At 51.5% G+C, this 13,342-nt stretch overlaps 2 protein-coding genes across 2 annotated transcripts; both read left to right on the top strand.

Moving 5' to 3' along the window:
* Positions 1-2,486: 2,486 nt before the first annotated feature.
* EAH_00021260 (hypothetical protein, conserved) lies at positions 2,487-3,493 on the top strand (the record flags this gene model as incomplete). The annotated part of the gene is made up of 4 exons (XM_013393440.1): positions 2,487-2,753; positions 2,881-3,075; positions 3,176-3,278; positions 3,381-3,493. 4 exons carry the CDS (start codon positions 2,487-2,489, stop codon positions 3,491-3,493), a joined length of 678 nt encoding a protein of 225 aa, XP_013248894.1.
* Positions 3,494-4,720: 1,227 nt separating this feature from the next.
* EAH_00021250 (hypothetical protein, conserved) lies at positions 4,721-5,557 on the top strand (the record flags this gene model as incomplete). Its single annotated transcript, XM_013393439.1, has 1 exon — positions 4,721-5,557. One exon carries the CDS (start codon positions 4,721-4,723, stop codon positions 5,555-5,557), a length of 837 nt encoding a protein of 278 aa, XP_013248893.1.
* Between the last annotated feature and the right edge of the window lie 7,785 nt (positions 5,558-13,342).

Here is a 13,342-nt window from a genome sequence, read left to right as displayed (position 1 = left end):
CACAGCCAGGCTCTCGGACCGCTGTTCGAAGGAAGCCTGAAGAGTGGAGGGAAGGTCGGAGGCATATTGGGAGCTCTCTGGTTCTTGACTTCCCGTGTCAAGGGGCTGGGTCTGGTAACGACAGGCCGCCTTCCCTGAATTGCAGCTTGCCTTGCTCCAGCTTCTACAGCAGTGTAAGCCACCGCGTTGACCCAACTAGCGAATAACGAATAGCGGCTACCCAGTGGCAGGCGTCCCTCCTGCGCGTTCAGCAAAGCATACGAACCCACCAACACTAACTCACCAGGGGTTTTTACCCCTGGTGAGTTAGTGTTGGTGAAGAAAAGCAAGTGTCGTAGTTTCCCGCCAGGAGCCTTTGTGTATTTCTAAGCTATGGCACAAGAGACTGTGCACTGAAGTCTGTTGCTGTGCGCGAACGGGGCTGGTTTTCCAGGGCGGACTCAAATTTCGGGTCAGAAAACGGCGTTTTGTTGAGTGGAGGACCGAAGAGCAACGGGTCGACGAGTACAATGATATATTATAAGCGCATCCCGCACAGTGGAAGAAATCAAGCCCCTTGGATGAATGTTCTGGCTATAGAGTCTCAAACCAACATGCTGTTGGTACGTTCAGTGTGACCGTCTGACTGCGGGTGTTCCGCGGTGGTTATGTTATGGCCGATAGGAGGCGATTCATGAATTTATGCCAAAAGGCACAAAGCAACTGCGGAGCCCTGTTAGTGCCAGGGCATCTCCCCTACTGCTGTACAACTGCCGTCGGTTGGTGGGAAGATCGGCCAGCCAAAATCAGGGTGTGCGTATACTCGGGACGATCTCAGGTGTTGGACGAGGGTTCTGGCTTTTTCGTTTTTGCCGTCTTTCCAAAGAAGTTGCTTGTCCTTCTTGACTGGATCCGTCGCAGGAGTGGAGGTGAGAACAAATATTGGGATAACGCTGCGCTAGTTCATAGCGAGGCAAAGGAATTTTTGACCGTTTGTGCATGCAAAGGGATAGCGGCAGCCTTTCAGTGGCCTCTATTTGCTCTGGCTCCACCCCCGCCGCAGAGGCGAAACCCTAGTTATCTATCTGCATGGAAAATAAACAGTCTTGTGGGTTTACAATCATAACCCTCCAGCTCTCGCTGCCTAGCCCCGGAAAATAGTGATTGACGTGCCGCTGCAGTTGGGCAGGTGCAAGCATCAGCATAATGGCCATGCGCGTACACCGTACTCTGCGTTGGGTATGGAAGGCAGTCTGGTGCCTGGCGTCAAGCTATACTGGGATATGCCCGGGAACGACGAACAATTCGACAACTTTGAAGCTGACGCATTTGTTGCGTCAGGGACTTCAAATAATGAGTAGACTGCTATACCCTCAAAGCTGTCAAATTGTCAGTTGGCTCCGGGCACCGGAAACACGTTTTACGGCAATTTAGTTGAACAACTTGAATTCGATGCGCGCCTCCCACCTGTCATTTTTCTTCACCAGAACTGGGTCGTCTCCAAACACGCTGAACTTTGGTTTTTTCTTGCAGTTCATCCGCTTGTACATTGATTTTCTCTCCAAGATATTGGGGTTGCCTGCATCTCGGAACAAAATTTGGAGCTGCTCCGGTGAGTTTGGTAAACCGAATATGGTTTCCAGCGGGTGGTAGCGGGTGGCCGGTTAGCTGGGTGTTCTCTTTGCTATTGAATACTTTTGAGTACTCGTTTTCCAATCGTGCGGGCACTTGCTACTCCACTGGTGTTAATTTCATCGAATCCGCCCAAACTGCGGTTTTAATAGAAGCATCGCGAGGTTAATCGACACCCTTCTGAGGAGTTTCGTGCAGCGCTTTGGCAGTGTGTGGGCGCTTCCTCGCTCATTCTTCCTTGAGACAATGACTCCACTAAACTTCTGTTGAAGATGAAACTTCTAGTTAGGAGCACATTGCAAGTACTCCGCCCAAGGTTCGGCTCATGATGATCCTCGTGCGCTATGGAAGATTCACGCCACCCGGTGGTAGTGTACATTTTCCAAATTAGGCTCGTTCCAAGCAGTCAGTGTGATTAAGATGAACCATAAAATACATATTTAATGAATAATAGGTAAGTTTTTAAAGCGAATACTGTAGAACAGTGCCAACAAATCGTACGGAACTCTATCGGCTGCGTCGAGGCGTGCAGGGGCGGGTCAAGATGGGGGCAAAAAATCATGTGAACAGGTCGGAAGCCAATGTCATTTACAAGAACTCATGATTGGTAAAAAACTGTTTTTAGTCCCACTTTCCATTGTTGCAGAGGCAGAAATACCGCTGCTTTCCATGGCTTGCTTGTGGGGATCGTGGGGAGGTGCAGAGCATCCAGCTACAGAGCTACTACACGACTACTACTGGATGCCTTATGCTCCTAGCAATCTTTGTAACCTACAGCACCACCAGCACGATAGTGCTTTTTTCATTACGTTTTACTTCCTTCCGCTGTTTCACCCCATTTTTAACCCTGGACTGGTTAGACTTTTTTCTTGAAGATGGTCGCTCTCACCCGTCGTGGCGTTGCGCTCCTAGCTATTGCAGCCTGTGCAGCCACTGCTTTGGCTGCGGAGGGGCCTGCAGAATCTCCTGAAGTGGGTTTTGAGGTCGCTGAGCAGCCTCAACAGCCGGAACCCGCCCCTGGCAGAAAGGGCGTCAGTCCTGGGACTCTGGCTGGCGCTGCCGTTGGCGCAGCCTTGTTGGCCGCGATTGTTGTGTTTGGTATCAAGGTATTGGGATCAAAGTTGGTTCAGACAGATGAAGAGGTAAGACTTGCTGTGGTTTATTTATTTTCGTGACTATTAGTCAATTGACTTTGGTTCGTTGGTTCCTCGGTCATCGGGCTCCTCATTCCTCATTCTTGGGTGGTTTGCTTGCTGCTTTCTGGTACAGAATGCTCCTTCAAAAATCGCCGACGAGGTTTTGGGTTGTACGGGTATGTATGCTTTCATGCATTACGGGGAACTTCGTTGCTTGCCTGCAGAAGGGGCGGTTACACATCGCGCTCGCTGTTTTTTCTTCTTGCGCGCAGACAAGATGACTGTATCCGCCGGCGCCACCTTGTGCTACATTGAAGTTACCTATGCGGTGCGTTGCAATATGCCGTCTGTTCTTATATGCTAATTGACCACATTGCTTGCGGATATATATGCTCCCGGCTGAGCGGCGTTTGATGATGTGCTCTCAGGGTGATTCACGGGACGCAATTAAAAAAATGTCGGAAGAGGATAAGAATAAAACACGTGATGACATTTCTGACGCTCTTAAGGTGTTTTTTGGGGGCTCGACGGGTAAGTGGAAAATACGAGGAACTCAGACAGTGCTGCGTTATTTTGTGTGCGGCGAGCCTTACGGCGGCGCGACTGTGTGGACTCTACTGTGTATTTTTGCAGGGAGTGGCCAATCTGTGTTTGAATTTAAAGTGGGTGAAGGGAGCGTCAGACTATCAATCGACAGAAGAAGCACGCAGGCTACTGCAGAATCGACGGGCGAAGCCTCCAGCTAAGGGACAAGGCGGCAGCAAACAAGTTCGTAAAGTGGGCATAATGGCACTCAGCTCCTCACGAAGCTGTTGGGCCATTCGGGGGCTTCTCCACTGGGCAGGCCGGAGCTTTTGTTTTTCAACATAAACATGTGGGGGTGCTGGCCGAACAGGAGAGCCTACGATTTTGAATGGACGACCTCCCACTGTTTTATGTTTACGCAGCTGCATTTGGCTCAGTCATACCACCGTTCCGTGGCAGTAGAAGAGACCGTTGCATTTGCTGTAGCAGAGTTACCCAGAAGGCTATTTGTTGGGCAGTTAATTTATTGCTGCAACCCAGCTTTAGCGTAGACACTGGAGATTGTTTAGTTCCCTTCTTCCGAGCTGAGGGGAAACCTACCAGGCCCGGTTGGAGGAAAGAACATTTGCTCAAAGTGGGGGGATACTGCTCAGATAGGGATACCACCACTCCACGTTAAGCTGAAATATAGCAACTTCCGGGTGCTGCATGAACTGTCCTGGAGTTTAGACGGTGAAGCTTCTATACTCAGCTTTTGGCATGTTAGGGTAGTGTGCAACAGAACTTAAGGTAGTGTCGCGGCTGCTGCAGAGCTTGATGTTGCCAGGTGGATCATATTGAAACAGCGGAAGACATGCCAGCCGCATCACTGCTGCCTTGCGAACGCAGGCAGACAACGAGGCAACCGGCCGTTAACAGCTGGCTACCGTTATTAGCAATTAAGCGTATCGAGTCACCTACAGCTGCGAAACAATCCCTTTCTTTATGAAAATTTACAGCTACGTTGCAAGGAAAAGGAGTCGGGTGGCGGATGCAGTAGGGCGGTGCCGTGTGGGGGCGACAGCTTCGGATCTGTTGCCCCTATCCCCAAGGAGCAAGTTTCAACACATTTCTTTTCTCTAGTTACAGGGCATAATGTTTATTTTTAGTGTTTTTCTGCAGTATCATTGGGCGCATCCTATCCCCGCCTTGGCGCAGCGTCGCATGCGCTCTTCTGAACCCTCCCAACGTTTGTATCGACTTTTCTTGTCACCATGCGCAAGTATCGCATTCGCTGAGCAAATCATGAATTCTAAGAGCTAAGTAGTTTTGTAGGGGAGGCTTTCTTATGGAACAGCAGTTGTACCTTGCATGCCGCGGCTACTTCGGTGTTCACCTCGTCTTCGAACGGCGGTGCACAACTGTGCTCGTATAGATCTCATCTTTACACCACTCCGATTTGTAAACAGATGGGATTCCTAGGGCCCCATAGGACGGTGGGTACGGCGGTCTTATACTGTGCCAGCTTCCTGCAGGCTTCCCTTCTTGGAGCGATATTGTGTCTTGGGGGCAAAGAGGGGGTTCTAGCAACGCTGCCTCCGCGTCCTTCTAAAGGAGCAGTCCCAGCACCGCTGGAACTGCCTCTTGGCTTCGGGGCTGCTCGCACACACCATCGTTCACCTGGAACTGCACGTAGCTGCAGCATTCATCTGCCCGCGCTGCGAGCTCGCCTTGTGCCTTCTTTCCTGTCTTCGTGGACTTCACCTGTACCAGAATTCACAGAGGCTTCTGTGGCAGGCGACTGGGACATCTGCGGCAAGCTACAGGACGGAGGGCGTGGCAGGGACTCAAGCTTTGCTGCAGCTGGTGTAGCAGCAGAGGCAATAAGGCGAGCTGCTGGTTCTGAAGAAGCAACAGTATTTTTACGCGCGTGGGAGGCCCTCCGTAGTGGAAAGTGCTTGTCTTTGTCACTGTCCATCGACCGTGTCGCAACACTGAGTACCCCCCACAAGTATTCCCTAGGCAGTAGTTTTTCCGTTGCAGGCATTTGGCAGGTGCGCCGTAGGCCCTTCCTGCCCACTATTCTGGAGGTGGAGCTTGGCTTTCCTGCAGACGTGCCCGAAGTTATTTTGGTTTTGCAAGCCCCCCTCAAGTCTGGTACTTGGCTAGTGCAAGTGCCGCAGGTGGGTCCTGGAGTGGCAAGTCTTTCTTTCTCGCCATTTTTTCCTTGGAAGAGTTACCAGCTACTGGTGGCGGATATCAAACCCCGCGGGAGGAGCCCGACGGTCGACATTTTATTGCAGTAACACAACTGGCAAGTGCTGCTTGTTCAGTTGCTTGCGCATCAAGATGCAACTCAACGTGCACACAGGCGGCAAATCAGCCCGCCGACAACCAGAAGTTTTTTTGTCGACAACGGGAATGCTGCGAATTAACGAAGACGGAAGGGTCCCAGTTCTCCGCTCCGTCAAAAGAGTGAGCGGGTATAGAGTTTCAACGCGCATGGTCCCTGCACTAGCCGGAGCTGCATACGTTTCCTTCCAAGTGCTAATGTGGGAGCTAGCTTTCCATTAAGGTACAATACATGCAATACTGTATAGGGCATTGTCGTACCCAGCCTTAAACTGCATGCGAAGACAAATCACCGGACACGTATTCGCATTAAGTGTTCTGTGCACTGCGCGCCTAGCAGATGCTCTCGGAAGGTCACGTTGCGGAACCGTGATGGCCTGCTTCAGGGCAGCCTGATGCCTGCCCACAGAGGCTACAACGGCAGCTTGATTGGTGTTCAGGACTACCTGGAGGCCAATCAAGCTGCCACACCCCTTATTGGTCTAGCCTTCACTGCGTCACCTTACGGTCAGGCTGTACGGAAATGCGCTGGGCTCATCGAAACGGGGCGACGCGGTTGGCAGCCGGGAAGGAAGCGGATATCCGCCGAAAATACGGCGTAGCCATTACCGAAGAAAATACTAAAACTGTGAACGCCGTCCCCTGCGACAATTTGCGCATGGATTACTGGGGAACAGGAAAGCATGCTCGGCCGGTAAGCCGCACAATATTCGCCGTCCAATGCTGTGGAATACGAAACCCTGGAGTGTCTACTCTCCAGTTCAGACAGGAAATCCTGACAATGTAGGTCAGTCGTATCCAGCGGGTCTTGTTACTCCCTGCAGCCATTCCGATTGTCTCCCGGACGACTTCCTTTTTACAAGCCTATTGAACGCTCGACCGTCGGAGAGTTGAACAAGTTTGATTATCCGCGGGGTAAATCACAGGCTGCACGATGAGTGCCCAATATTGCCTTACCGCAACAGCAGTCGTTATGAAGGCAAAATACTCCTCGGAGCATACAGTAGAGCTCTCTACCGACACGCGAGCGCAGGAATGCTCCAGCCACCATGCGAAGCTCTACAAACCAGCTAGAGTAAGCTCATTGGGCTTTTTTCGGTGGACAAAGGCCACAAATGTACCTGTGCGACGCATTAATTGTTCGGCAACACTGAAGCCGTTCTATGAAACCCAGCCGCCGCACGCACGGTGGCGAACTCGCCTGCCCTGCATGGCATCATTTGGAGGAGCGGGGCGAGACGAAAACACGCCCTATACTATTTTGTTTACATTTACATTTGCCTAGAGAACCTCGTTGCCCACGGTTCGAACCGAAGGAACCCAACAAGGCTGGGCCGACGGCGGCGACTGGCGCCACCGCGACAGTCATGGGGACTTTAGGTGCTAAGGCTCCGCCTTGTGCCTGCACTACTGAAATCTCATGGGTGGCTTCTGCATTTCCTTCCGCCGGTCCCTTAGCAGCCAAAGCTGTAGTTGGGCAGGCGGCAAGCGCCAACAGTACGACGCTCCGACGTGTGAGAGCAGACCTTTCCACCTGTGAAAAGTACGCGGGGAGGCAAAAATGTTGACGGATGCTATGTTTGGCAACGCAGTAATCTGTGTTTTCCCTCCAGGCCTACTTTGCATCGTTTTCTGTTGGTTTAATCAACTTGGGACCAGATACGCGAGCGTGATTGCTTCACGCCTGCCTCCAAGCGATCCCCACGGGGTATCACTGATTTCGGCGACAAAACCACTAAATATCAATGAATCTGATTCTGCGAGTCTATCGGTTTGCCTCTTTGGCGCATGTTGACCTGCTTAGCTGGAGGAATTTGACGCCCTGAGTCACCGTTTGTTGGAAGGTGAGTGTGGTCACCGGTCACCGCCTAGCATCGGAAGCCGTGCGGGTGTGTGTGAGTGGAAGGGTGGTGGAGATCTCTCCTTCCCCATAATTGACAGTAAGACGTTTTAAGCTTTAAGATTTAGTGCTACTGGCCACTGATTAGTGCGCTTCTGGACATAGCCGAGTGGAACGCGACGCGTTGGGGCACGGTCAGTCTGAGGCTGGATGTGCACTGCTACCTGCCCGCAGGTTGCAGTGTCTACGGTTGTATAGAGACAGCCAAGCTAGTGCTTGACAATTAGTCTTCTGTTTCTGTGCACGCATTAATAGCGGGGTGCTATGCCACCAAATGGTGCTGCGTTGCAGCAGAAGTTGGTTAGTCGCGCGTCCAGCAGCGGTGAGAGCATCTCAAATGTGAAACTGGTAGCTGCATTTCTACTTGCTTGAAAGGGGGCTGTGTAGGGTTAGCGTATATAGCGAAGGGGGTTTGGCTGTGTCTGCTCCTGGGTTGCCTGGTAGCATGATTATCGCGCTGCAGAAATTTTTGACGGGCCACTTCCTCTACCCACCAGTCGCAGGACCTTGGGCCGTTGTGTCCAAGAGATCTGGGGGGTGGAGGGGGTCACCAGCTGCTTTTTTGGCAAGTCCCTTGTTAGTCTTGGACTGTGCTACAGCTCGCGATGGTCCTCAGCTCAGATCCCGGAGCCTCATGAGCATAGGATGGCTCATCGGGGCAGGTGCGAAAAACCCTAGAACAGGGTGTACAATTGCATAGCACTGATTAGTAACGAAGACCCTGTGCAAAAGATATAGACCAAAGAAATCTTTAAGCTTTCCCCCACAAGTCTTCGATGAAACTTAAGCCCCCCTTCTGCCTTCCCATAACGCCGGTTGACCTGGACACGGCCTCCTGTCTGGAAGAGACCAACGGCTGGGTTCCTCGTCGTCATGGTACAGGCGCAGTCTCTGCTTCTCACCCAGCAGAAACAGTCTTTACAGCAAAAGCAGTCCAGGAAGGATGCCTCCCTCTACCCAACCTCCAGAGATGAGGTGCACTGCGATGCTGGGACAATGCAGAAGCTGCTTGCTTCAGGTGCTAAATTTCCATCTTCGAAACGCACCAAAAGAGCTACAGCTGCTACTGGCATCCTGCATGATAGAATGGGAGGCACGACAATGCCGGTTGTGTCTTGGCTAGGGAAGCCTTCCGATATGCCCTGCAATGTAAGTATGTTTCCTGGTCCGCCCAGGAGACGGCTGTGGCAGAGCTGGAAAACGTTATACTGGGGAGCTGTTGAAAGAGCACTACATCGAACGATATCCGGCCCTGATGAACAGAAATTCTAAAACAATGGTTTAAAGCAGGCATGGCACTACAGAGAGGCAATTGGCAACGGGTTGGGTGGCGAAGAGGAAAATAAGGAGTCACAGGGTGAAACTTGCCGACGAGATGGAACATTTCCGCATCAGAAGAGGCACAACGCCACTTCCACCGTCACGCATGAACAAAACGGCGGCAGGTTTAAAAATCGGCCAGCTCTCCATGGTATACGGGCAGTGAATGCTGCCCCCGGCTAGAAAAGGATGCAAAGCGAGAACTGACAGCCGCCAATGAGTTCGGCTCTCAGAATCCCGGAAGGAAAGTACCGACGGGCAAATCTCTATCTGGGGCAAAAGGCAAGGCCACAATTCTAGGTCGCATACCAATGAAAACCGCTAATGAACTGGAGAAGCAAGAGTAAGCAGCGCCGCCACGGGAACAGCCAAAGCCATCGAGGAGATGCCCTGGCCCACCAACGGCAAGCGACGGAGTGATGAGGGTGAAAGAGGAAGCAGCCGAATATGTAGCTTCGCCTCGAGTCAACGGTATTTCGCCCAAGTTCGTATTAATGGCCAAGGGTCCACTGCGAAGTGGATCTGGCATCTGAAGCTGCGGCTAGGTTGTGCAAACTATCGCTGGGCTCGTTGGCGTATTCCCTGCTGCTACGCCTCTCCGATGGCAGACAGGGCACGAGGAGCGGTAAAACTACAAGCATGCAATGAGCGCCGAACTCACCACTGGATGGTATTACTGTAACACGGTACTTCTACTTCGGGCCACCCTACCGCGGCAGAACCCTAGGCAGGCTGTAGCTGACACAGCGGATGGCGCTCACGGGAACTTCAAATGAGATGATGGAGATCAAAATGCTGTGGAGTGATAAGAGAGTGCATCGGTAAGCACGAAAAGCTCCACCCTCAACAGATGTTGAGTGGAATCATCGTCTCAAGGATAAATGAGCGAGGAGGCGCCTACACACTGCCAAAGCGCTTCATGAAACTTCGCAGGACTGCATGCATTCCTTCGCGACGATTTTATAAAAACCGCAATTTGGGCGGATTCGATGAAATTAACACCAGTGGAGTAGCAAGTGCCCTCGCGATTAAAGAAAAAGTACTCAAAAGTATTCAAAAGCAAAGAGAACACCCAGCTGGCCGGTTACCCGCTGCCACCCTCTGGAAACCATATTCGGCTTACCAAACTCACCGTCGGAGCAGTCCCAAGTTTTATTCCGAGATGCAGGCCACCCTAATATCTTGGAGAGAAAATCAGTGGACTAGCGGATGAACTGCAAAAATACCAAAGTTTAGCGCGTTTGGAGACGACCCAGTTCTGGTGAAGAAAAATGACAGGTGGGAAGCGCGCATCGAATTCAAGCTGTTCAACTAAATTGCCGTAGAACATGTTTCCGGTACCCGGAGCCAACTGACAATTTGACAGCTTTGAGGGTTTAGCAGTCTACTCATTATTTGAAGTCGCCGACGCAACAAATGCGTCAGCTTCAAAGTTGTCGAATTGTTCGTCGTTTCCGGGCATATCCCACTACAGCTTGACGCCAGGCATCAGACTGCCTTCCATACCCAATGCAGAGTACGGTGTACGTGCATGGCCATTAGGCTGATGAATGCACCTGCCCAACTGCAGCGGCACGTCAATCACTATTTTCCGGGGCTAGGCAGTGAGAGCTGGAGGGTTATGAAGGCGACAAGCTTCTACTTAGCCGACATGTGCACAAGAAGTCGCAGCACCCATGGCGTGCACTGCAACTGCTAGGTGGGAAGTATTGGTTTGTAAACCCACGAAACTGTTTATTTTCCATGCAGATAGATAACTAGGGTTTCGTCTCTTCGGCGGGTGTGGAGCCAGAGCTGACCGAAAAGATGCCGTTGGAAGGCGGCCACTATCCCTGTACATGCACAAACGGTCAGAAACTCCTCTGCCTCGCTATGAACTAGCGCAGCGTTATCCCAATATTTGTTCTCACCTCCACTCCTGTGACGGATCTACTCAAGAAGGACAAGCAACTTCTTTGGGCAGAAAACGAAGAAGAAAGCTCCAAAGCCTCTTATCCAACACCTGATATCCTCCCCAGCATCCACACCCCCTGATTACGATGCCAGTTATCCACCAGTAGGGATGATCCTCTCTCAGCTGGCCAATGGGTCGAAAAAAGAGCCGCACAGTCGTTTGCTGGTCAGTTCGCTGCTCAGAAAGCCCCATGAAACTAGAGCAGAAGCATCTGGCACCGGTGGAGCTCTGTGCAGTCCGATATGAAGTAGAGAAACATAGAAATTACATATATGGCAGGCACCTCACCGTTGAAACCGGCCTTCAATCTGTGACACACCTGACGATGACTTTTCAAGAATACGATAATGAAGGAATTGCTCCTCCGGATATGAGGGAAGCAAGCGCAACATATCTGTCTGAAGTCAGAACACGTATTTCTACTTGCTTGCAGGCTAGCTACTAAGGGCAAATGAAGCACTCAGCAAATGCCTACCACTAAAAGGTGCGACCAAGGCTGCTTGACTGTGCGCGCATGCTTTGTTTTGCTCTGCAGCCCTGTTTCCAGCAAGGTCCATTAAAACTCGTTACAGGCGGCTTCCTCTCCTCACCAACCCTGAGCACTTGAGCTCCTGTGCGCAGGACTTGTGGGGACTGGATGAGAGGTCAGCTGGTGTTTGGGAGCACCCTCACTTTACTGCATCTTAGGACAGCCCTGTGCTACGATCGAGTACTCTCGCTACACAAAAGATTTTAATGAGCTGTTTGTCCGAGACTCTGAAAGGGGCGGCAAGAGGCAAGTGAGGCGACGAGAAAGCCGGTGCCTACTTGTGGGTTCTGCCTGAGAGGCGCTCAACGAAGACGGGAGCGTCGCTGCCCTAGCTGCCCAGCTAGCCGTATTAACTGAACGTTTGATCAACTGCTACTCTTTTAGTAAGTAAGACTATTGTTGCAGCATCCAGTTCATCAGTAGGGCAAAGCTATCCTATCACGACGATATAATCGCTCCAAGCGTTCGCCGTCGATTTGCGAACATTCCGACACGTTGGGATTTTCGTGCCTCATTGCCAGATAAAACCAGTACCGAATAATTATAAGTTAACGTCACTTTGTGAGTTTGGCTGCCTCTAATAAACTACCCGTAGCAATTTTCTCCGAAAATAACTGAAAACCTCCTACAACTCAGGGACCAGAGGGCGCGTGCTATACTGGGACCACCTAAGCCGCTTTTGCCAAAAATACTTAACACTCGAGTCCCCACAAAGCATACGGCTTCCTTTTCCTGTTTTCAGAACAGCCTGGAGCCCATGAGGAGAGATGGCCTCTTGTCTGTAGTGGTACCACAACTCCTGCCACGAGGCAGTCTCATGCAAGCATACCCGCACACCCCTTCGACGCAATCAACAACACCGTAAACAATGTTTAAACACGTACGTGGCTGTCACTAGGTAACGATCACGTAAATACCTCTACCTCCAACAACTTCCACAGACCCTTCTACGGCGATGGCATTTCCTGGTGCTTTGCCCGTCCATTGTAGTTACAACAACCCCTGGAAGATACACAAATGTAGCATTTCATATTGCACTGCCGACAGTGGTTGGCCCTGGTGAAAACAAGCACATGTATTGTTTGGCCTGCGTAGGCAGCCATGGTACTGGAGGCCGGGAGGGCGGTAGGATACACAGGCGAGGTTCCAAACCACCAACATACTGCCGATTTTAATATTGTTTGTGAGGATGAGTATTTTGTACGGCGTCAAAATTGCGCTGGAGTGCCTTTTTGAGAGTATGCATGCTTTGTATTACTTCAAACGCGCTGGAGTGCCTCGTTCCCTCGTCTGCTCACATAGCATCCGAGTTGTCACATTTCCGGCCAGACAGCCACACGAAGTGAAGATCACTTAATCAAGTTCATTGGATGTGTATTTATAGGGTGTATGTCCATTTTCCAACGGTTTCTTGCCCCGATATATGGCCGTTAGTTGCCTTGTCTTGCTAATGCTAGTCGCTTGTGTCAGCGCCTAATCCAGCTGTCCCCTCCGATTCTCGTAAGTTCCAAGGAGGTGATGCTCATTGGCAATGCGCCCAACAACTATCTACCGTTAGTTTCGGAGCGCTTGATCAGACTCCTAGACTGGTGCCTACTCCTTCGCTTCAGACAAGCGGCTCAGGCTGCTATGGATTTGTCTGCAAACTGCTGGAATCTGGAAGCAAAAACCACGACTTCTTCGCCTTCATCGACGTTGACCTCAGAATGCAGGGAAAAGGGCACTGCCGCTTTTCGTGGCCTGCTCTCCTCGCCAGCACCAACCCAGCGGAACGGACGAACTCAGCTCAGCTGTGCGATCAGTGCAGAGTGGGCATCAGGCACAGCCGATGAGACTCAGCACGCCCAACAAACGCCAATGATGCTAAGCGCTGCAGCGTGTAATGCCTCACAGGCTTCCTCAGGAAGTCCCTGCGGCGAACCTGGCCGTTCCTCGTGTGCTTCACGTAGCAGCACTGAAGGAGGAGGGCCAGATGAGTACGTGAAGGCCCTGCAGGAGGCAGGAAAGTACGCTTTGTGGGCACCGCTGCTGCGTGA

The sequence above is a fragment of the Eimeria acervulina genome, genomic scaffold (assembly GCF_000499425.1).
Source record: "Eimeria acervulina Houghton genomic scaffold, Eah_scaff151, whole genome shotgun sequence".
Lineage (NCBI taxonomy): Eukaryota > Apicomplexa > Conoidasida > Eucoccidiorida > Eimeriidae > Eimeria > Eimeria acervulina.
Note: the sequence above shows the minus strand (reverse complement) of the source record. Positions and strands in the feature narration are given on the sequence as shown.